The 24,943-nt window shown below is 32.6% G+C and overlaps 2 protein-coding genes across 2 annotated transcripts in view; one reads left to right on the plus strand and one right to left on the minus strand.

Annotated features, from left to right (window-relative positions):
• Positions 1-23,505, minus strand: part of LOC127708799 (uncharacterized) — a 126,058-nt gene extending 102,553 nt beyond the window's left edge. Inside the window, exon 1 of the mRNA XM_052213924.1 lies at positions 23,459-23,505. The gene's annotated coding sequence lies outside the window, so the exon portion shown is untranslated. The remainder of the gene's footprint in view (positions 1-23,458) is intronic.
• A 108-nt stretch (positions 23,506-23,613) lies between these two features.
• LOC127709614 (uncharacterized) overlaps positions 23,614-24,943 on the plus strand; it is a 401,059-nt gene continuing 399,729 nt past the window's right edge. Inside the window, exons 1-2 of the mRNA XM_052215217.1 lie at positions 23,614-23,675; positions 24,131-24,348. Of these exons, the coding sequence (XP_052071177.1) occupies positions 24,184-24,348 (165 nt within the window). The 5' untranslated portion in view covers positions 23,614-23,675; positions 24,131-24,183. The remainder of the gene's footprint in view (positions 23,676-24,130; positions 24,349-24,943) is intronic.

A 24,943-nucleotide genomic window follows, 5' to 3' on the forward strand; every position in this document is an offset into this window, starting at 1 on the left:
ATACAAACTATCCCAGGCTCAAATCAATATTTTTTGTTAGAAGACCCATATTCTAAGAACTTGTCATGAAGAGAAAGCCAAAACAGAAATCATGAATACCATTGGTACAAATGACATTTTGATAGTTCTGGATTGGGCGATGAAGTTCCTCCCACGAAGGCACAGAGAAGACCAGAGCAATTGGTTTGCTAAACGAGGTCTTTCTTGGCATATAGGCGTAGCTTTTCGCCGAAAAAATGTCGTCGAAAGTTTAGCCTTCAACCACATTTTCAACAGCCAAATACCACAAAGCTAGTATGCAACATCTGCAGTCATCCTTGATATAGTCAATGAACTAAAAGAACAAGACAACAGCATAGACAAAATTCATCTATGGTCAGACAAATGCTGGATGTTACAAAAGCTCAGACACAATATATGATTTGTATTGTAGTAGGTCTATAACCTCGTATGACTTCTGTAAAGCACAGAGTGGAAAGGGAGCCTGTGACCGAACAGCAGCAACACTAAAATCAAGCATAAGGAGATACATTAACCAAGGGAATGCTGTACTGACAGCAACACAGATGTAAGAAGTTAGTATATGTCTACATTTCATTACATTACATTACATTACATCAGATCAGGTGTTTACTGCAGTGTATTTAAAGCTTGTTCAATTTTGTAAAACATTGTTTCTATGAGTGAATGAATCACATAAAATGTATGACCAGCCTACAATCACCTGTAAGCTTTGCTTTCAAGTAGATTTATATGAAATTGGAAATATGGTACACAGCTCTTCAAATATGATGGGAACTTTTTAAAATATTACAAAAGTTCAACCCGGATAAATTAGGGTGGTTTCATCATTATTTGCAATGAATGTGCATGGTCTTATTCAAATATCATTTAGGAGATAAAAGTATTGCATTTTAAGATTTGGAGGCATCATATCTATGATTAAAAACAATACTATTATCTTTATTCTAATGCAACGGCAACAGAACATTTCCAAAATACAGGATCATGATTTCTGCATGCAAGATTTCTGCAACAACATCAACCTTGCAACATATACCCTGAAATTGTCGACGTAATTCAATTAAAATTTTTGATACATTTTAGTTTATCTACTACACTATTGTTTTTATTAAATCACCAAACATATATTATAAGAACAACATTTAACTTCAGCCAGGATGTGCTGCTACACAATACTAGCTATAGATTATCATATCTACATTTTTATTTGTAGTTGGAACTTTTCTAATTTCTTGTTCTAGCATTTTGATTTAAATAATTGTATTTGGTCATGTGCACAACACAATGAAATTATCAACCAATTTAGTTTACTTATTTTTGTTCACTTTTACATTGTAGGCAATAGAGAAACCATCCAAAAAGGTGCACTATGTGGTTAAAGTGGTTGAAACAGACTTTAGTGCTGTACAAACTCATCAGAAAGTTCAAATTCCATCTATATCAGCAATGAATAACTTTGAGTTTGTTGATAATGTTGTAAAAGTCTGGAGACACTTTGAGCAGATAATCTTGAAATGAACAAACAGGGTCAAATAAGCACAGTCCCATAACAATTCTAGGGGTGTTAGGCTAGGTTTAATATTGAAGTATTTATGTTAAGTGTGGCTTTTCATCCTCTGCTTCTTGAAGTGGGTGGTATAAAGTAAAGGGGCTGTAGTTGTATCATAAAAAAATGGGGCGACCTCAGGTGCTGCAGAAAGATAAGCTGATCTTGCTTCTTGCCAGATTTGAAAAAGAAGGGATATGGAGCAATAGCACAAAGACAGCACAAAATCTGCCAATTCATCAAACATAATCTTCAATGGAACAGAATCTACCTCACTCATGACGGCCTAAAACACAATACCTGGTGAAAGCAATCATGGGCACGGTAGTCAAAATATCTCAATTAGATTCAAAACTAAAAACTTGGATACCAGGCAATACCAAAAGTTTTCAAATTCTAATTTGGCCTCGGACCTAAGTCCATATGATCAATAGTAAGTCAGAATAACAAAACCATACATGTCTGTATAATGTGTACCTTGAATTTTGTCAGTCTGACATCTTATTTAGCAATTTTCATGTTTTGCTTTATCCTTTACAGGTAAACTTGTACCTTTTAACCTGGAATATGTCACCGTGCCCAAATTGAAAATCATTGAAAAAACAAGTTAAATAGTGGACTTCCACCCTCTTGTACAGTCATCATCATCAGTAGCATCATCGCCAACAACAGCAGCAGCATCATCATCTTCATCAAACCACCATAGTGAAGACATCTTTACATGTACTAATGATGGATGCACTGCATCTTTTAATTCCCATCAGGACTTTAATAGCCATTTAATTCTGGACAACTGTGAAATTCATTCGGAAAGAGTCAGTAAAGCAGATGTACTGAAGACAAAATATGTGAACAAGTTATCAGAATCCCAAGTAAATTCAAAAGAAGTTACTCTCACAGGAAACTGTGGTGAAATGGAGCGAGAACACCATCTATCCCATGGTTGGCCAATAAAAACTGACAGGCAAAATAAGAGGTTAAACGAAAACTAGATGAACTTTTTGATAGAACGATTCAACATAGGACTTCAAACAGGGCATAAGGAAGACCCTGAAAATGTTGCCATAGTGATAAGGAGCGTGAAAAAGGCAGATGGGACCAGAAGATTTTCGATTGATGAGTTTCTTACACCACAACAAATCACAAGTTTTTTTTTCTCTAGACACTGTAGAAAGAATGGAGCATTGAGGGAACAAGCAATTTCAGACATTGAGAGTTCTTTGCTAAATTGATTGAACATGTAACATACTCAAAATAAAAAAGGTTTTTCAGCAACTACAGTTCTTGATATTTGTCAAAAGGACCAATAAGAACCTATTTGACATAAAAAAAATTAAATACTAGTATATGGAAGGGAAAGAAAAAAAGTATGATTATTTTTATTCCCCACCTACGATAGTAGAGGGGCATTATGTTTTTCGGTCTGTGCGTTCGTTCGTTCCTTCGTTCGTCCGTTTGTTCGTCCGTCCATTCGTCCGTCTGTCCCGCTGCCATATTTGCAAGTCTGACATCTATGTCCCATGGACACAATCTTCTTTAATTTTTCATTGAATTTTATTCTAAAGCATGTAAGTTTTTCTTCCATGTTTTGAAGAAACTGTTGTCTTATATGATATGGTATGGTATACTATAATGAAAGATACAGTATGTAAAGGCATGTGGGAAACAAAATATTATTTTGAATGGAATAAAATATAAATAGCATCGTAATATGATTGTAACATGGCACATGATATATAAGAAAAAACCCATGTGAAAGTAGATGTATGATTTTACTACACTACGATTTTCCTAGAGAATAATTTGAAAAACGATGAAAATCTTTTTTTTTCCAAAAATGGAGTTTTGGAGAAATTACCCTATTAAGATACCCCCCTATAAAAAACTTACTGGACTTGTGTGATTGCTTACATCGACTTCATTTGTAATCCAGTGGATACTTCCTTCATTGACAGTGATACCTCATCTCCTTATTTTTACAATATGAAGAAATTACGCGGTTATATCGTTATAACGACATCATCATAGCGAAATATTGTCTCGTGAAAACGACATTCCGTGATATGTCGTTATAAGAATAATATTTATCGTTATAAAGGTATAACATATTTATCGTTATTTCGACAAAGTATATTATTATTTCAACATAGTGTGTCGTTATTTTGACACGATAATCTCTTTATTTCTACACACTACATCGTATTCACGAGTTAATATGCATTTATAATGAAATCTTTACAAAAGATAATGTGTTAAAACGACATAGTTATCTCGATATAATAGCATATGATGGATGTAGTTATATCGCATTTAATTATGCGGCATATAACCAGACAAAGTTTATCCGATTCATGGAAATAATAAAAAGGTAATTATGCAAATTACCTAGGAGTTACACAATTTTAAACTAGAAACGACAATTCATTTTTTTCCACTTTTTCTTCTTGCTGAAAGTGTTTCTTCAAACTCATCAATATTTGTTTCATTCGTCAATGTCTGAGGTCCGCCAGCATTTGTATATGAATTTTGCTGTTTTCTTAACGTCCAGTGCCAAATATTTCTTGTATATTCAGAAACGAACAGATTTAAAACGATTTAATGGATAAACATTGCAAGGTGTGTTGTCCGAGATAAAGATCAAGACAATTTGACTTCCAACTTGAAATGATGGTATGTCGAATTGGTATGTCGAAGAGTTGTTGAAAGGGTTCTACAATGTACAGAGAGTACAAAGAGCGTGACGCTCTTCTTGCACACGGTTTTGAATTAACTATAAAGACTTTCCATTCCGGAATTGGCTGCGTATTTATAAATTCAGCGTAGCCAAACGGAGGCCGCCTTTTAGCAAAGATGTAACTTTCAAGTGCGAGATATCCAGGGATCTTATGACCATATTTCTAAACCCTATCCAATACTAATAATTGACATAATTATAATTCAAATAGCAATTAACATATTGACAAAACAAAGTACTTGTTTGAGCCTCACATATATAGTAGACATGTTTCATGGCGTCTTTGATTTCAAAAAGGTAGGTTTTGGGTTGTTGACACGTTTAAGAGTGAGGACACACTATGAATGTTTATCTGCTAAAATATTTCAAACAATCCCTGATTTCATTATTATAAACACATCTTTAAAACAATAACAGGAATCACAAAACGGAAACGTTGAATATTTGTATCAATAATGACAACCATTTTTTTTTAAATATATATTCCTTTAATATTTAAAATTTACATATTATCGTTCTCCACGGTGATCATTCGTTATTTAGTATAAGATAATTACAATGAATACTTGTCAATTAAAATAAGATTATTAATGTTGTAATATAAAACGATAAAAACTTGTTAAAATTCAACGTGATAAAACTTGCGATAAAGTCATGTCCATATTTGAATTCGTTTATACATCCTGATATTTAATATTTTGGTTGACGGGTACATTGAATTCTTCGCATAATTTGAACTCAATTGTATGCATCATTGCAATAAGATATCTGAATATCTCAAGTGACTTTGTTGTGGCGGTATCTGGAGGCAGTTTATTCCAGTTATTGACGGTGTTAACAGTGTTAACGGTTATGGGTCATTTCTTAAAATCTTAGGTATCTAGCTGTAATGCGTATGGAGAAAATCAATCAGCAATATCACAGATAAAGCCAGCCGAAGCCTGGGTTTCATCCCACAATCAATTAAATAAGCTAAAAGTGGAAGAGTTCACTAGTTTTCTTCCATTCGTTTCGCTACCTAATTTCCATTTTTTCTAAATAGTTTTACAACATATAAAATGCATGTTTTCAATAAGCGATCTTTAACTCAAGCTGGAATTTCATTCTTATTCATGTGTGTTTTGTTCAATGTACATCTAAAAATATAATAATAAAAAAAGGGAAAGGAATAATATAAACATCTTACCTCCATTCTTTCCATACCTTTTAATAAAATTTTCCTATATTTCTTAACTTCCTTGTTGAAATTGATATTAGTTTGATTATTAACTCTAATAAACACAAATAGACCGTCAGACAGGTTGTAGTGATGAGTTTTATATATAAATAAGAAGATGTGGTATGAGTGCCAATGAGACAACTATCCATCCAAGTCACAATGTGTAGAAAGTAAACAATTAGCCTTTGCTCACACCGAACAGCAAGCTATAAAGGGCCAAAAATAGACTAGTGTAAAACAATTCAAACAGGAAAACCAACTGTCTAATCTATATAAAAAAACGAAAAACACTTAAGAACCACACCAACAAACGACAACCGCTGAACAACAGGCTCCTGACTTAGGACATGTCTGTTATTTAATTTCATTACCTAATACCCCAATCACACTAGGACCACGATACCGCTACGACCTCAGAAATTATGAAAAAAATTTTGGAAGTCGTAGTTAATTCTTTGTGGTCGTGGTAAGGACGAGCCAAGGTCTTCATGATCGTGGAGGTCCACGACTACTTTGAACATGCTTAAAACATTCGTAGTGCAGTCGGTGCAAAAACTAGTCGTAATAGAAGCGTAGGAAGGTCGTAGTAAGAACGTAGTAAGATCGGGATGGACGTAGAAGTATCGTATTAGAAATCGTGGTGCAATCGGAAAGCCAATGGAAAAGATTTCGCTGCGACCTCACTACGATTTCACTGCGACCTCACTACGATTTCACTGCGAATAAACCGATTTCACTATGTCTTCATTACTACGATATTATACGATTAAATTTCGATAAGGAAGACAATAGGACGCTGCTACTATGCGCTTACTGTCCTTAGTAAGAACTTACTACGATACTACTACGTCCTATACACGATAAGTGCACGAGCGCATTCTGTTGATATAAAAAACGGATGCAATAACTTCTACCTGTAGTTCAACCATGGACACAAATAAGCAAAACCTACTTCTGCAATCCTTAATTCAGCTGCACTGTATTGATTTGGCTGATCAGGCTACACTTTTAGTTAAAAAGAAAAGACTTACTGGACAGCGTAGGTCCTGTTGAGTGCGCCCTTGGCTTTCTGTTGAAAGAAGACTCCAGTTTGGGCATTACGACCAACTTATGAAAGAACTCAGGATGGAGGATCAACAGCCATTCTTTAAGTTTTTAAAGATACCTACAGAAATTTTTGATGAACTTTTGAACAGAGTAAGTACTCGAATTCAGAAGAAAGAAACCCGATTCTGAAAGACACTAGATCCCGGTCTGAAAGTTGCTATTACCTTAAAGCACTTAGCTTCTGGCGATAGGTATCCAACCCTTCGGTACGATTTCAGAGTCGTGCGCAATACTATAAGTACTTTTATTCCTGAGGGTTGCCAGGCAATTGTACAGGAATATAAAGATGAAGTCATATCCTGTCTAACAGAACCAAAGAATGGCGAGCAATTGCCAAAGAATTTCAGAGAAAAATGGATCGTGCCACACGCTTGTGGCGCACTCAATGGAAAGCATTATGCTATTAGAAGCTGGGCCTTGAAGCGGATCCATATTTTTATAAACTATAAAGGTTTTTTTTTTATTAATGCTCTTTACCTTGGTGGATGCATATCACACATTTTTATGGATAGATATAGGAGGAAATGGTTCCATGTCGGATGCCCAGATTTACAACGCGTCAAAATTAAAGGAGTGTTTGGAATATAAGACTATTGGTTTTCCTAAGTCTGATCCCTAACCTAATGACGACCTAAACATGCCATACTACATCTAAGGTGACGACGCATTTGGGTTGAGAACTTATTTGATGAAGCCATATTCTTGAGCGTAGTGACAACGTAGTGGAAACGTTGTGGAGTCTTGGTTCGATCGTAGTAGACTCGTACTGAGATCGTAATGCGATCGGGAAGGTCGTGGGAAGTTCTTTTAGACGTAGCGAGAGCGTGACAAGATCGTAACTATAACGTGTTACTATCGTAGCAGAATCGTAGCAGGATCTTATCAGGATCATAGCAAGGTGGTATGAACTTGAAAACTATGAAATATTGAATATTCAAGCCGACCATACCACGATATCACCGCGATCTTTTTTTTTATAGATCGTAGTGGGATCTTCATGGTCTATGTCTAGTGTGACGGGGGCTTAACTAAACTCTTTGCTGCAACACCTTAAGCCAGTTTAAATACTGATAGCATATCAGAGAAATGTTCTTATTGTTTTAAATGTAACTCGAAACACACCTAGACAACCTATTAATATTAAAGAGTAGAAAGTATCAGATTTCCATCTTAACCAGGAAGTTGAGACTTTCAAATTATGCGATTTGTATGCATGAAGGTAAGTTCTTTAAATTATTTTCATTATCATTATCACTTATATTATCATTTTTAATATGATTATTATTATTGATGTTGTTGTTTGTTGAAGTAGTTGTTGGTGTTGTTATTGTTATCATCATGTTCGGTTTGTATCTAATACACGTATAGTAAAGAATAAGTAGTTCGAGGTCGAAAAGTATTAAATATCATTAAAACTAGGTAACGAATAAAAGTATGAAATAAGAATGAAAGAAACCATGTCAAATAGATTCTTCCCATATTACCTCAAACATTATGTTTTAATAATTGTGGAAAATCGTTGCGTCTTTCCTTTCTATCATTTAATAGTTATTAACCGATTCACTAGACTGTGTAGCAACTGCTTCTTCTTAATCAGTGTCTGAATTTAAATGATACCTTTAGAAAACTAGTCAAGATTCTACTTTATCAAAATTATCTCCCCATTTCACTACTTAATCGTGAAAATCGAAGCCGTTGTAGTGATGACGCTCAGTCTCAATTTACCTCATGAAAACCGATTAATTATCTACATAGCATCATTACGTCATTACGATCCTTACATGACAATTGTATTGTAAATGTCAAATATATCTACTAGCTATTAAGCATCATTTAATATACTTTTGGGTCTTTTGTCAACTTAAAATTAGTGTCTAATCAGTCGTTCGGGGAAATTTTTGAACGTGAAAAATACACATAAAAAAAATCTAAATAAATATTGCGTGGAAGGGCGGACTAAATTATTTTCGGAGTTGAAGACTTATTATCCTGGATAACGCACACATTTTTTTTAAGTGATGCATCCACAAGTAAAGTCTGTCGTCAAGGGCTTTCGGTAAAAATTTAAGGGGATGTAAGTGCGCAGTGTGTCCGATTTTTGTTAAGTACATTTCATAAATAAAATTATTCATATGCAATAAATGAATAATGAAAGAACGAAAATAAAATAGAATACAAGTAATGAATACACCTAAAATTTTGACATTTGTTATGCCACGAAGCGTTTTTTTGTTTTTTTTTTTTTTTTTTTTTTTTTGTTATTCAAACACACCTACTCTGTTGCTATGACTCATTAGAAAGGTTTTCCACTTAGCTCATATAATTCATCTCTGTATACTTTTTGTAAATTTTTAATTACCTCATTAGCAAGTAGCCTTAATATATAAAAATAATGGAATCTTTAGCGAGATGATGTATCAAATATTATTGCTTTTTACGTTTTTCATGACAAAACATTCAACTCAAACGCAACTGGATATAAAAAGGTGTAACCGACTTTTTCTTTTTGTGAGATTGCTACCCATTTTAATATTTTTTTCCAAAAAAACTGTTTTTTAGAGGGAGAGATTAATGCTTTAAAAAGATCAATCTTTTATCTTTCTGATTTTTTCTCTCGGTTAAAGCCATGCTTATGAACAGAAAAGGTCCACATGTTTTTGCACCTATCATAATTGACTGTTTTGCGAAAATGCGTTTTTAATTTAAAAGTTTACAATATCAAACAAGGAAAAGCTAGCGCTGCCATCTGATATTCCCCTAACTTCACATTAATTGAGAAAAAAACATTTTTATTCCAAAATATGAGTATGATTTTTTTTTTTTTTTTTTTTTACACTTAAAACAAATATATTGCTAAAAATAATAAAAGTTGAGTTATATTTCAAGAGATTTCATACACCTATTGGCAAGGGTACCCTGAAAAATAAAAAAAATAAATACTACATTTCAAGAGATTTGTTTACATAATGATTTTTTTTATTTGTATATGATCATAATAGTCATACATATTTTATTCATAATATTTCATTTATATATAAGAAATGATAAGATACATAGGAAACAGATACACAAAGATTTCATAGACAACAATCAATTTAGCTATGACATTAAAGGAGTCCATTGGTTCAAGTAGCTCTCCGCTATACTGAGTCTTTTATTTTTATAACATAGAGATATTTTACTATAAACAAGCTTTCTTTTAAATTTTTAGGGCTATTATATTCGTTTGTTTCAATGATAATTTGCTTCTAAAAATATATAGTTTTTTTCTGAACAGAATTATTAAGTTTTTTATGTCATTTTGATAAGTTTTCGTTATTATACCAAATAAAATTTCATATAAAACTTATTAAAAAAAATACTGTAGGTCCATTATAGATCTGAACTAGCCAGACTATCTTAAAAAATACTTGTGAATCATCTTATTACACCCAGTAACACTCTTGTTCATGACATGTATATTGAAACATAAAGTTATAATTCCTGAACTTAAAATAGAGTAAAATGAATACACAAACTAGAATTAAAGATAAATACCATTGTTGTGTCATTGTCCAAAATATTCTTCAATAAGAACATTTAAAACAAGAACAAATCTTATCAACGAAAACGATCAGTAAAAAGCACAGATAATTTTTAAAAGCAAGCCGAAAAAGAACTGAAGATGTCGGCTGCTTATATCTCAAATGAAGTTGAAATAAGAATGTACCCTATAAGATTATTTATAGTATGTATGTATTTGCAGCTCTTCAAAGTTTGTATTAGGTTTTTTTTCAAATATTTTACCTAGAGCATCACTGCGGAAACAATTATTGTAGGATTGAGTATACGGTGCAGTAATATTGGTACTGTTAATCTATCTACAGGTTGCACTTCTGTAAATATAGACATGCAATTTCCCATAGAAACTCCTTTTACTGCAAAAACTGTGCCACTTTTACTATGAAGTTTCGTAAATTCATATCCTAGAATGGAAAGTTCATAGGTGCTATGTGTCAAAATATAGGGCTATGCATCATATTTTCAACATTTATATGCCCCGAACGTCTAAGAGTTTAAACTTATTCTTACACTGTACTACCCCTGCCTTCACTTTTGGTCCTCCTCAGAATTCAGTTTCGCCGCTATCCATGTGTATTTATACTGGTAACATTCCCAAGTTATGTTTCTATGAGATGAAACATAGAGATCATATCTGGGAACCAGTACGTAAACAAAACAAAATATCTATGAATATTATATATCTCTCCAAAAGAGGCGTGGTTTGTGAAATAGCTGTATTTACAAAGTGCAACTTACATATACTAGAAAGCCATTGTGTAATGTTGCTCTTTCTTTGTTTATTGTTTATATCATGATATTAACAATTGTGTAATATTGGACCTTTATCGATTATTGTGATTGCGTTTATCCAAATAAAATTGTCTTTTGATTTTGTCATCGTCTATGAGTAGGTAAAATTATAACTTAAGATTCACATATATATAGCATATGATCGATATAGTTAAATCGCGTTACATTATGCTTCATTTAACCAGACAAAGTATGTCCAATTTATGGAATTGATAAAAAGGTTATTGTTATAAATCAACTATGAAAATTTGAGTCAAATAAGTGAACATGAATTTGACAGCTTGGGTGATGAACAGGTACCTCCTTCACTATTCCTTGAACTGCCTACTATAATATTATGCAGTCTGACGTATTTGGTTTGTACAGGCATTATTTAATCATGTTAATATCGCCCTCCCATTGCATACAGCTGCAAAAATGGATTTCTGCATTCAAACTACGACTAATTGTATCAAAGTTTTTATTTTAAAATATGATTACATACGATAAAACTCCTTTATGTCATACTGTTTATCTAAGAATAAGAAGATCATTCATTGTCTCAATAGTCATCATTATTACGCATTCATTGGAATTTAATCTAATCTCAGTTGTCTATTGTGTTTTATTTAAAGGCTTCACTTCGATTTTTATTAGTTTTATGTTAATAGGCCTTTTTCATTCAATAAGCAAACTGTACATATTGTAAGGAAAGTGTATAAAAGATTTAATTTTATATCAGGTTGTGTAAAAGTTATATTCAGATTAAAGATATTATTTGATCTCATTAATAGCAACATCAAATAAATAACAGTTGTCTTTGAGTGAATTAATGAGCTTATGATATCGTCTTAACCTTTCCTTTGGGAATAACGACGGGAGTTTTGTTTATTTTTCACTGTTTCTCTTCCATGTTTATGTCTTCAACGGAACATTTAAAAGTTTTCTTTTATATAATTCCCATGTACTTTGATGTTATTTTGTCTCGTCTCGTCCCTGCACTTTCAAAGTGCAAAAATGTTCAAACCTTCATTTTCGTTGATTTTCCTTTTTATTCCTGTTAAGCCAAAGATAATTTATCGAATTTTTTAGCGAGCTTTTCTTTCATGTACATTGACAAGTGGACACTTTTCCAGAGTTATAAAAGTCAGAGATGATTGAATATTAGTTGTTGTTACTATCATGATTTCCTTGATAAAAGAGGTCTGCTGCTTGCAAGGAAGGTATTTGACCAAGGGTTCCAAGCGGTAAAGTTGAAATCGTCCCTCTGAAAATTTAACGGACGCCATCACAAGTTGGTTAACCGTTATGGAATATCTGTTTCACAGATGGCGACGAATATGTTCTAATTGTTGTAACCGCTATCCAAAATTGGTCTTCATAATGGTTCAATGAAATTTGAACATCGATATTACTATTGCCTGGACAAGCCGTTTGATCCCGGTAGAGTAAAACATTGTAATTGATAAGAGATTCGTAATAATTCAATACTTTCAATTATTTTTCTGTATTTAGATTCCTCACCATTTTGGTTTTTCCATAGTTGGATATAGTCACACCTGTCACTACACAGCTGACAGTGCTAGCGGCGGATGCGGTATTCTTCTTTAAATTCACAATACGCTTAATGTTTATGGTGCTCCTAATCTCAGCTCGTTTTCTGCGTTTTTTTTTAATCAAACTTCTTTCTTGTTCCGATCTTGACACGACTTTAAAGCTATTGTAAACTACCTACTCTAGAGGCGGAGTAATTCAGATGTGGATTCTTAAAAAGTTCAAAAGATCTGTTATTGTACGTACAATCTAATAAAATTAAGAATGGAAATGGGGAATATGTCAAAGAGACAACAACCCGACCAAAGAACAGATAACAGCCAAATGCCAATCTAAGTCTCGTTCCTTTTCAATAGTGAATTTTCTCACTACCTTACAAGTATTCCCCATTCTAAACTACAAGACAAATTCAAAAAGTTGGTCCTGCTTTGTTTCATAAAAAAGAATGGCCAACATAGATACAAGTACATTAAGGGGAGGGGGGGACAAATCGTACATTGTAAAATAACACTCTGATTCTAATAATTAATTCTCTGATACCAACATTATCGAAATGCTTGATTTCCTGATTGACAACTATTCGTTACGTTTGGAGGACGTGTTTTTCAAAAAACGATCGGCATTCCCATGGGAACCAATTGGGGTCCTCTTTTTTGCCGACTAGTTCTTTATTCATATGAGGCTGACTTCATACAGAAGCTTCTTAGGAAGTATGAAAAGAAGCTTGCATTATCTTTCAGCTTAACATTCTGCTATAAAGATGATGTCCTCTCACTTGATAATTCAAAGTTTGGTGACTAAGTGGAACGCATCTATCCAATCAAACGTGAAATAAAGGATACAACAGATACGGTGAAGTCTGCTTCTTATCTTGTCTTACATCTAGACATTGACAATGAGGGTCGGTTAAGAACAAAATTCTACGACAAAAGGGATGATTTCAGCTTCCATATTGTGAATTTCCATTTCTATGTAGCAACATTCCAGTAGCAATCGCATATGGAGTATATATCTATCTTCTGATACGATATTCCAGAGCTTGCATTTCTATCATGACGTCTTTGATTGAGGGCTGCTGTTTACAAGGAAGTAATATAACCAAAAGTCCCAAGTGAGTAAAGTTAAAATCGTCCCTTCGAAAATTTTACGGACGCCATCACGAGTTGGTTGACCGTTATGAAATATCTGTTTCACAGATGACAACGGATATGTTTAAATTGTTGTAACCACAATCCCGTTCTCTTTTTCAGATATGTGACCTACCGAATTAGACTTATTACCGGTTTATACTAAATGAGCAGCACGATGGGTGCCATATATAGGACAGGATCTGCTTGCTCTTCCGGAGCACCTGAGATCACCCTTGGATTTTGGTGGGTTCGTGTTATTGGTTCTTTAGTTTTTTGTGTTGTGTTTTGTGTTTTGTGTACTGTTGTTTCTTTCTTCGTCGTTTTTCGTTTTATGCCATGGCCTTGTGAATTTAGTTTCGAATTATGAGTTAAAGATACCAAAGGAACATTCAAACTCATTGGTCGAAAATAAACTGACAACGCCATGGCTATAATTGAAAAAAAAAAACACAGACAAACAACAGTACTCAAAACACAACATAGAAACTAAAGACTGAGCAACACCAAAAACTTGGGGGTGATCTCAGGTGCTCCGGAAGGGTGAGCATATCCTGCTCCACAAATAAATGATTATACGTACATATACCTCTTTTGAACTGTCACTTTGTGCTGAATAACAATATATCAATGGTTTTTTCTCCTAATCTTATGCATGTGTTACATGCACCGGTTCCGTACCGGTTCAAAAACTTTTCACGGAACTGAAGTTTGAAATCTATTTCTGTGCTTGAAACATTTGTCGGTCCGTTTGACCGACATTTCAAATAAAATTTCTCGGTTTCATCAAACTACTCACACTACTAACCCATCAATACAGTGCTGCTGTGTTTGTCTAAGATACTACTCATCCTATATTTGAATAACCAGAAATGCAAACTTCACAAATACGCGCCTCGTAAGAGCATTCGTATTGTACCAAAACATTTTTAAAGACACACTAAATTATTATTTTCAAACACATATTGACATCTTCTATTAAATTTATGTAAATAATTGATACAAAGAATTTTTTTATTTTTTAAAAGATGAATTCAAATGAACTTTTTAGGGCACAATTTACTTAAAATCATTTATATCAGGATTTCTAATGGAGTGTAATATATAATAAAATGTAAAAGTTAGGCTTTATAAAATATGATCAATTACTGATAAAACGTTTCTGCTTTGCATTTGATAATAGTTATGAATATAAATAAATCGCAACCGTTAAAACCGCTGTGTTTGGTAGTGTATGGTAGGTTCGTTAGAACTAAAATATGCAAGATCAACACTTACGATAACAATTACTATAGTGTTCATATCCTGAACAACAATATTCGTCGTACTGATGGTGATATCTTCAAAAATATTATAAAATGAATAATACATTATTTTCTTAATAGAAAAACAAAAGATATGGGGTATCCACCTATGACACAAAATTAGTACTAGAAAATGGACAGCAAAATAACACACAAAAGCAAAGGAACAGCGCAAAAATATTTTGGGTAGACTTTGTAACACCATCAAATCGGGCCCGTTCAAAAAAGAACATACTGGAAAGTAGTACAGATTTAAAACAAAATAGTTTCTACGCATAGGTGTAAATATAAAACTATGTAGAATTTATTTTAGTAATTAAAGTATCAGATGAAGGTGAAGGTGAAGGACTGGTGATCCTTGTAGAACACATACTGACTGATAATTTTGAATAATACAAAAATGTATGGATGAATTCCAAAATTAAATGCATATATTGCCCGTCTTTCAGATATGAAGTATCTGGTTAGGTGTATCCAAAATTCCGACAACCAGTACGGTCTGATGTATAAATAACGGTATATTGATCCCGCCTCCATTAAATGTTTGGAAGTGAAAAATTCAACGTGGATAGGAATAGGGCCAAGAATAGGCGTCTCATTTAAGTTTTAGTACACAAACTAGCCTAAAATTGAGAGAATGATGTGGCACATATAAGAGAGATTATCTCAAGAATAAATACATCATAACTTTAAAAATACAGAAGAGCATACATATCAAGCACGGGGAAACTTTGTACGGCCTCCACACAGCATGAGAGACAAAATCCGTTAATATATAAGAAACAAAGCTTGCTTCAATGTGTCCAATTTTATTATAAGGGTAATTTCTTGTATCGTTTCTTTTGTTGACTTGCATATACTCAAATTCGAAATTCAATAGTAAACTGGTCTGTTTTTATCCTCAGCGTTTAATGGAGTATCTAAACATGGTCAACACTTTTCATCCATCGTCCAGAAAAGGAACAGTTTGTTTGTTCGGTTGTTTTGGATATATAAAAACAAAACCACTTTGATTGGAATAGGGTCGTTCAATCTCATGCCTCGTGTAGGGGAAGTGTTATGCTGTCTGCATATAAAATATCCCTTGCCAAACCTTCTTAAACGAGTCCGTAGGTAGCTTGTTCCAAGGCAAATGTTCTGCCCCTATCCCGCATAACCTCTATACAGTTGAAGTTGAAATATTTGTCCTTCGTTCTGTCGACCAACTTTCCAAAACTGCCGTATTTTATTTATGATTAACTGTTTCCGAATAAGCAGGAAACATTAATTACTGGATATTTAGCAAACTACAATCATTCAATCATCAATCAATATTATTTCATTTTTTTTTAATTTTGAAATTCTTAAATGGATAAATATTAAACTTGCATTCCACAAATCAGATTTAAAAAAAAATATTTCTCATCGTAATCTATCTTTGGATGAAAATTGTTACTGCATTCCAGTCGGATAAAAAATCTGATACTCGATGTTCTCATCTAAGTTTTTTTTAACATAAATGAAAATTTTGATACTGTCATTTTATAATTTCATTACATTCGAAAACTACTTCGGAGATTATTGTACATTTTATTATCATTTCCAATTAATCAAGTGCGATCGTTCTTAAATAAGGTAAATCCAGATATTAATAAGCGCATCGGACGCACGAAATTTCTAAAGCGTTTTTTAATCATTTCATTGTTTTAATTCCCTAAACAAATGCGTCTTTTACACAATATTTTACCATATAAAGGTTAAGATTTATACTTACTGAGCAATTACATATACAAACAAATTAAACAGATTATTACTCCCAGTTAATTAAGTCCGATCGTTCCTAAATAAGTGAACATAAACCAGGCAAGAATTTCAATTTTACGTCTAAATTGGACTTTTTACTCGGCATTAAAAATCATGGGGCCAAACTATTTCGAAATGAATAGGATTCAAAACCAAACATTTTAACAGTTGTACAAAATATGGTCAAATCTATGTCTTTGTTAAGAACATCAAAGTGTTTAGGGTGATTTAAGCGTATTATAAAAAGTGAAGTTATACCTGGCCAGTGAATCTTTCGTGGACGAATTGAATGTTAATCTATAAGATATGAGCAATTGGATGTTGGCTGTGTACTGATTTATATTTTAGTCTAAGTTACATCATTTTTTATTTGTTGTTATTGTGTTTGAACTAGCTGTGAGTAACTGTGAGTACTCCCGGAAATGCACTTTGTGTCTTTTGTGTTGTAAGTGTTGGCGCCTTCAAACATTTTTAACCCCGCCACATTCTTTATGTGTCTGTTCCAAGTCAGGAGTCAGTAGTTCAGTGGTGGCCGTTAGTTTATGTCTGTCATATTTGTTATCGTTAATTGTTTTGTAATCAGTTAGGCCTTTAGTTTTCTCAATTGAATTGTTTCATATCTTATATGTCGGGCCTTTTATAGCCATATTTATATTTTAATTCACTTTGGTAATCATACCGCATCTCCTCATTCTTATAATAATGTACTGTCGGTTTCAGTCATTTTTCCCCGTAATTTTTATTGGAGAATAAACTCATAATAGATACCAGGATTGAAATTTTGTATCTGCACTAGACGCGTGTTTGGTCTACAAAAGACTCATCAGTGACGCTCGAATCAAAAAAAGTTAAAAAGACAAAATAAAGTACGAAGTGGAAGAGCATTGAGGACCCAAAATTCCTAAAAGTTTTGTCAAGTACAGCTAAGGTAATCTATTCCTGAGGTAGAAAAGCCTTAGTAATTCATTACAGCTAAGGTAATCTATTCCTGAGGTAGAAAAGCCTTAGTAATTCATTACAGCTAAGGTAATCTATTCCTGAGGTAGAAAAGCCTTAGTAATTCATTACAGCTAAGGTAATATATTCCTGAGGTAGAAAAGCCTTAGTAATTCATTACAGCTAAGGTAATCTATTCCTGAGGTAGAAAAGCCTTAGTAATTCATTACAGCTAAGGCAATCTATTCCTGAGGTAGAAAAGCCTTAGTAATTCATTACAGCTAAGGTGATCTATTCCTGAGGTAGAAAATCCTTAGTAATTCATTACAGCTAAGGTAATCTATTCCTGAGGTAGAAAAGCCTTAGTAATTCATTACAGCTAAGGTAATCTATTCCTGAGGTAGAAAAGCCTTAGTAATTCATTACAGCTAAGGCAATCTATTCCTGAGGTAGAAAAGCCTTAGTATTTCATTACAGCTAAGGTAATCTATTCCTGGGGTAGAAAAGCCTTAGTAATTCATTACAGCTAAGGTAATCTATTCCTGGGGTAGAAAAGCCTTAGTAATTCATTACAGCTAAGGTAATCTATTCCTGAGGTAGAAAAGCCTTAGTAATTCATTACAGCTAAGGTAATCTATTCCTGAGGTAGAAAAGCCTTAGTAATTCATTACAGCTAAGGTAATCTATTCCTGAGGTAGAAAAGGCTTAGTATTTCATTACAGCTAAGGTTATCTATTCCTGAGGTAGAAAAGCCGTAGTATTTCATAAATTCAAAGTTTTCTAAACAGTTAATTCTGTATAGGGAGCACGGTCTGTTAATGAAGGCCGTATATTGTGAACATGCACGAGCATAACGTATTAAAAACGGCATGTACGCACCGTACGATAGAACAGAAGGTATGTTACTGCTGAGAAATGGGAAAAACAGGCGGAAGATACAAATGGGCTAGAAAAAGCCATGGGAAAAAATGAAAATCCATCAAAAGACAAACAGCGGTGTACTAAACACCACTTGCAAACCTTCGATGTCATTTGGTTTCTTGTGGCGAGGTGTCTCATGGACAATCATACCACATCTTCTTATTTTTTATATGCAAGTTGACAATTGAAAAGTTGATTTCATCACGTTTGTCATAGATTCAAGTTTCAAGTCGTCACTAGCGAGAAAAAGGCCAAGATATGAAGCAGCCATTTTCGATACGGTAATATCCGTAATCTTTAGTTCACTGGGATATATCATATGCGAAGCACTCACTGAAATGTTGATTAATGAATGATAGGATATCTTCAACATAAGTGAAATTAATGAACTTAGCAGATAAATCTTCGTTTTTGTCTTTAAGATGATTATGTATAAATCCTACTTCATACAGGCGGAAACCCAGTTAAAATTAAACAAAAGAAATGGAACTCTTTGTTAGAGAAGGTAAAAAAGGCCAAGTTGGTAAATTTTAATTGTTTACATCTGTTTCTATGGGCTTTAAAAGTTTAATGAGTGTGTCTAATTTAGGATTTTATGCATCTTATGTATGTGTTTTTTTTTTTATTAAATTATGGTATGGAACTTCGAGATATTTGAAAACTTCAAAATTATAGACAAATTTTCACAAAAATGTCGATTGTGGTAGGTGCAAGTACATGTGGATCTTTTTTGTGCATAATCATCAATTCCGCAGAAAAAAATTCCAAAGAAAGATAATGGATTGATCTTTTTAAAGCATTAATTTGCATCAATGCCCTCGGCGACAGTTTTTTGGGGAAAAATCCCAAAATGGGCAATAATTTCATCGAAAAGAGAAAGTCGAGTACACCTTTTTATGTTCAAGCTGTTTGAGTTGACTATTCTGTCTTGAAATCGTATAAAAAAAAATATTTGATACATCATCTTGTTTCAGATTCTATTATTTTTATATATCTAGGCTCTAGGTTGTTATAATAAAATTAAAAATTTACAGTACTAAAAAATGAAATATATGGGTCAAGTGAAATTCCTTTCTTATGAGTCATAACAACAGAGTAGGTGTGTTCGAATAACAAATTTTAACTAAAAGTACTTGACGACATACTTTTTAAATGGATCTTAAAAATGCATTTTTTTGTGTGTGTTTTCTATGGTACTTAGTCTTCAACCTCTGAAAATTTTTAGTCTGCCCTTCCACGAAATATTAAATCAGATTTTTTTTTAAATATTTTTGAACTTTCGAAAATTCCCCCTGACAGCCGATCAGACAATAGTTTTATGTTGACCAAATGCATAAAAGTACATTAAATGGTGCTCAATAGCTAGTAAATACATTTGTCTTTTAAAATACAACTGGTATATAAGGATCGTAATAATGCTATGTGGATAAATTTATCGGTTTTCAAGAGCTTAATTGACAGCGCGTCATCACTACAATGGCTTCCATTTATACGATTATAAATATTAGGTGGCGTAATGGGGAGATAATTTTGACGAAGTAGAATCCTGACTGATACGAGTACAAAAATAAGTCGGTCAGTAGAGGCGCACAATTAACACGCATTAAAATACCGACCGTCTGTTAAAATATCAGTCCATTTGATAAATGTAAAGCAACATTTCGTATTTGAAAATAGTGTTTCATAAATTTTTGTTTTATGTTTTATTCTGATTGGTAATAACTACCCCATAAACATAACCCTTTCGGGAAGAGTTTCATTAGGATCTTGGAGTCAACAGAAGTGAAATACAATGTTGTTTAATCAAAATAATTATGATAAATGAAAAAAATTGAGAAGCGACACAAACTAAAAAATTACATTTTACAAGTTTTATCCTTAATTGTTATTCTGGTCTAACTATATATATATATATAAGTATTACCCATTGATCGTTGTTTTTATAGTGATTAAGATTACCTATTATGTCTGTTTGTTTTGCTCACACATTGTTGTCAATATAATGGAATTCTATTTCTATTAATCATCAAGCATATTAACGAATGCATTCTTTTGACAATAGGTGTAATAACGTACAATATGAACAGTTATTATCTGTATGTTCCTAGTGGACAATGTCTTGTTTTTTTTCTGTATTATTAAAAAGGTTTTGTTACATTTCTAATTAGTTTTAATTCAATTGGTGCTTGCAGTATTATATTTTAATGTATTGGGTTCACTGAAGCCAACAAAAGTCAAAATAAAGATAAGTTGCTATACGCATGTACTGTATTCGGAACAGATTTTATGAAAGTGATTAATGACACGCGAAACTATCATTACATATTCAAAACTATACTATATAACTTATATAATATTTGCTGAAATCCACATTTTGTTATTGAATATTGCTAATTTGTTTCAAAAACTTTTATTCTGCATATTTAAAACAAAAGCTAAATAGCTATAAAATTTCGTTATGGAATAAGTCATATATTTGGTTGAATAGAATAAGTGAATGAAAAGTTTAAAGTTAACAACGTCTACTATTGATCGCAAACAATTTTTGATACATATAAAGTGTAATTTCCAGATGTGTCATTCAGGGGATTAAAGATTTTTCCTCCTTTAAGACGTTATCAAACAAATTAGGTCTATAATTAAGTATACATACTCGTGTGTCTACATAAAACAAAAAGCAAATCCAAGCTCTGGCAAAAATGCAATGTCACTTTCGAAAGTATCAAAGGTAAACCATATGCTGGACCCTGATTTATACAAAAACAATAGGAGAAACATCATATCCATAGTTGTGGTAATAACGATCATTCACGTTATCTCATTACTTTGCATTAAGATCGTTCACGTTGTTATTGCATTAAATCATATGTATTTAAAAGATCTTAACAAAGCTAAAGTCATTAAAATACCAAAAAGTTGGAAACATTGCTCGGTTGTGTCCTATTCACTATCGTAATAGTTAAGCTAGTTTACCCATATCGGGTAATCCATGCATAGCAGGAGACGTTTATTCTATGCGACTGTCATACAAGTGAGAGGTTTAGCTAGCTATAAAACCAGGTTTAATACACCATTTTCTACAAATAGCTGTACCAAGTCATAAATATGACAGTTGTTTTCCATTCGTTTGATGTGTTAGAGATTTTGGTTTTGCCTTTTTATAAAGGACTTTCCGTTTTGAATTTTCCTTTGAGTTCAGTTTTTTTGTTTGTTATTTTACTTTTTACATAATCCAATCCGTTTTTCACCGAATGTGACTTTACAGAATTAGTAAATCACAGAAGCTGTACTAAAATAAGCAACAAAACAAGTGCCACATGTTGAACAGATCTGTTTACTATTCCGTAGCACCTGAGATAATCCCTTCTTATCAAGGATCGTGTTGTTTAGTGTTTAATTTTTATGTTTGTTTTTATTTTTTTTCGTCGTTTTTCACTTTTTGTCATGAAATTGTCGTTTACAGATGAGTTCAAATATCCCAGTGATATCTTTATCCTCTCTAATACAATGTTAGTACTAATGGTCTCGCTCATCTTTGAGTTCATGTCATTCCCCTTAGTTTGAAATCTTTAAGTTCATGCCATTCCCTTTAGTTTGAAATCTTCAAGTACATGCCATTTCCCTTAGTTTTAAATTGGTTTGCATTGATTAACAAGATTTGATCAAGAATATCGATAAACTACACCTAATACCTTTTTGTTTAAACCATACTGATTAAGAATGTTGTTTTAATGACAGACACAGATAATGGGGAGGTTTGTACGCAAGTAAAACTAACAATTAACCTCAACATGTTTGTACATTTACCAAGTCAAGTTATCTAAACCATTTGTTGTTCATTTTAGTCTATTTGTGCTTTTTTTTCGCAGAAAGCAGATGTTGGTGATTTGTGTGGTACATTATATTATCCAATATTTGTCTTAATGTTATGCTGTACACAATAATTACATTTTCATTTAGCTTCATCTTAATCTGTCATTTACATCGCATATTTGCTTTCCCCTAGAGAGCTTCGATCCAAAATAATTTCAGTCTTTTTCCTAATAGAATAGTTATAATGCATTAGGGCTTGAATTCATATCGATCTGATCGCAGGGTGGCCCTTTATGCCGATATTTTACCCTTTGCTATCCTAAGTGATGAAATATTCAGCATAAAAGGCCAATCCGATGAAAAAGGAATATAAATCTAAGTCCCCATGCATTATTTCTTAAGTATTACACTGTCCATATAAAGGTCTATATTCGTAGATATTTGTAGTCTCTTGCTAGTATTTGGATGTCAAAATACTTCCTCATGTCTAATTAGTTTCCTTTTGTCGATGAAGAGGGGATTACAGACTAAAACTTCAGAGTGAGCCCTATTAACACATAAAGAACTCGCATTGTGTTGTTACATTTTGAATAGGAATGTGTACTGAAGAAGGCGATTTGTCGTGTCAAAGTATTTTTCGATGCGATTTCGTTTCATCGTGTTCGTATATTTTTGTCTTTCATCAGTATCGTTGCACATTTTTTAAAACTTTTTTAATGAATAGTGTATATATGAATACACCGTTCTTTAACATTGAAGCAACAAAAAGATATTTCCAACCTCAGATTACAATATGTTGGACGTATCTTATTAAATATGTTAAATAGTAAACTATAACTAGCACAGTGCACAGTAAAATGGATCTTCTTCAGTACAATTCACATACTTAAAATGTATTCCTTTTTCATACTCTTGTACTAAAACTAAACATGCATAGTTAGTTCATTTATTGGCGAATAATTTAAGTGAATTTTTGTTTTTTCCCCAATTAACCTCGTTACCAATGAAGATTATTAATAAAATTATATATATATATATGTTTGTAATAATGTTTCTTACCTTTCTATTGCCAGTCAATTTGAAAAATGCTGCATCATTTACGGTTAACAAATATCAACTGCGGAATACTTTAAATATAACCCTTATTCTTCCTTGTCTGTTTAACCAATTAAAAACATTCCTACAAATATTATTCATATTGTCGTATTAAAACTAAAAGGCTAACAAACAAAGATTCATGTGAGCTATGTCAAATAATTACTGAAGATTCAATAAGGTAGGACAAATTCTTCTATATTTGTTTCACTCAGAATTGCAGAATTGAACAATCTTAAAAGTTGTATTCACAAACATTTTTTGTCATTATTTTATCTTTAACAAGTTCAGTAAAATATTTAGACAACTTGCCATTTCTATTAAGTGGAAGGTATTAGGTGTCAACTATTTATATTCTTAAAACAGTGAAATCTTTAAATCTAAAACAGTTATTTTTTAATATACAGAAAAACATTCCCTATCAAATTCCGCTTCATGACAGTTCGCTCTGGAGTATGAAATGGAAGTAATTTAACAAAGATATTGGGTTAAATCTTGGTCTTCTTGTCATGCCTGTGTTAAATTATTACATCTTTCTTAAACTTTGGTACATTCAAACCAATTTTTGTTCTTGAATTTTCAAAAGATTTTTTTGTAAGTAAACTAAATTCTTTAAATAATTCTTTTTTGTTGTAGATTAACAAATACACTTAGTCAGATATGATTGACTGACTGAATATCAAACAAGAATGAAATTTATGAACTGGTGTTGCTCCATCGTTCTTTTTGTTTCTTGTTTTTTCAACATCGTTAATTGTAAATATATACGCTTCAAGGGGAATTATGAGTACAGTTATCACTACATCTCTGATTCAACCATACATGGATTGGGAAACTTCAAGACGGATGCAAAGGTTTGTTAATATAATTAATTTAAATTGGTTGCGAAAGCTAAAAAAATGATTGCAATACAATTTAATATTCCCATTGCGCTCTTTTATTTTCGACAGCCTATTAAGGTATCAGTTTCCGGTGCATGTCAAAACATGGCGTGAAAAAAATAATACATTTGTTCTGATTTTTTTTTCTGGACTCATTTTTTTCTGTTTGATTAAAAGTTTATGCTGAATTGAAACATATATTTAGATTTAAAAAAAATCTTGCATCTTTTTGGGGATATCAAACCAGGAAAGTGGACGGATATCATGTTTACTGGAAGTGGTGCGGCCTAGTGAAAACACCAAATAGAAAGTAGAAAAAATTAGTTTTGACTTCAGGGTTTTTTTTATTCTTCGTGGCATGACCCTTTTTTTCGATTAAATCACAATTTCACATCACTACATACATGATATGCACATGAAAAAAAATTCTATGCAGCATTTTGTTTTGAAATTTTTTGAAAGATGTTTTGCATGTAAACCTATTGAGCAGCCAATTACAAGACTGCAACCTGCATAGGGGATTTTATTTCCTGTGTTCACTTTAAGGAAGTAGCTCATGTGGACTTTT

The sequence above is a fragment of the Mytilus californianus genome, unplaced genomic scaffold, assembly GCF_021869535.1.
Source record: "Mytilus californianus isolate M0D057914Y unplaced genomic scaffold, xbMytCali1.0.p SCAF_7, whole genome shotgun sequence".
Lineage (NCBI taxonomy): Eukaryota > Metazoa > Mollusca > Bivalvia > Mytilida > Mytilidae > Mytilus > Mytilus californianus.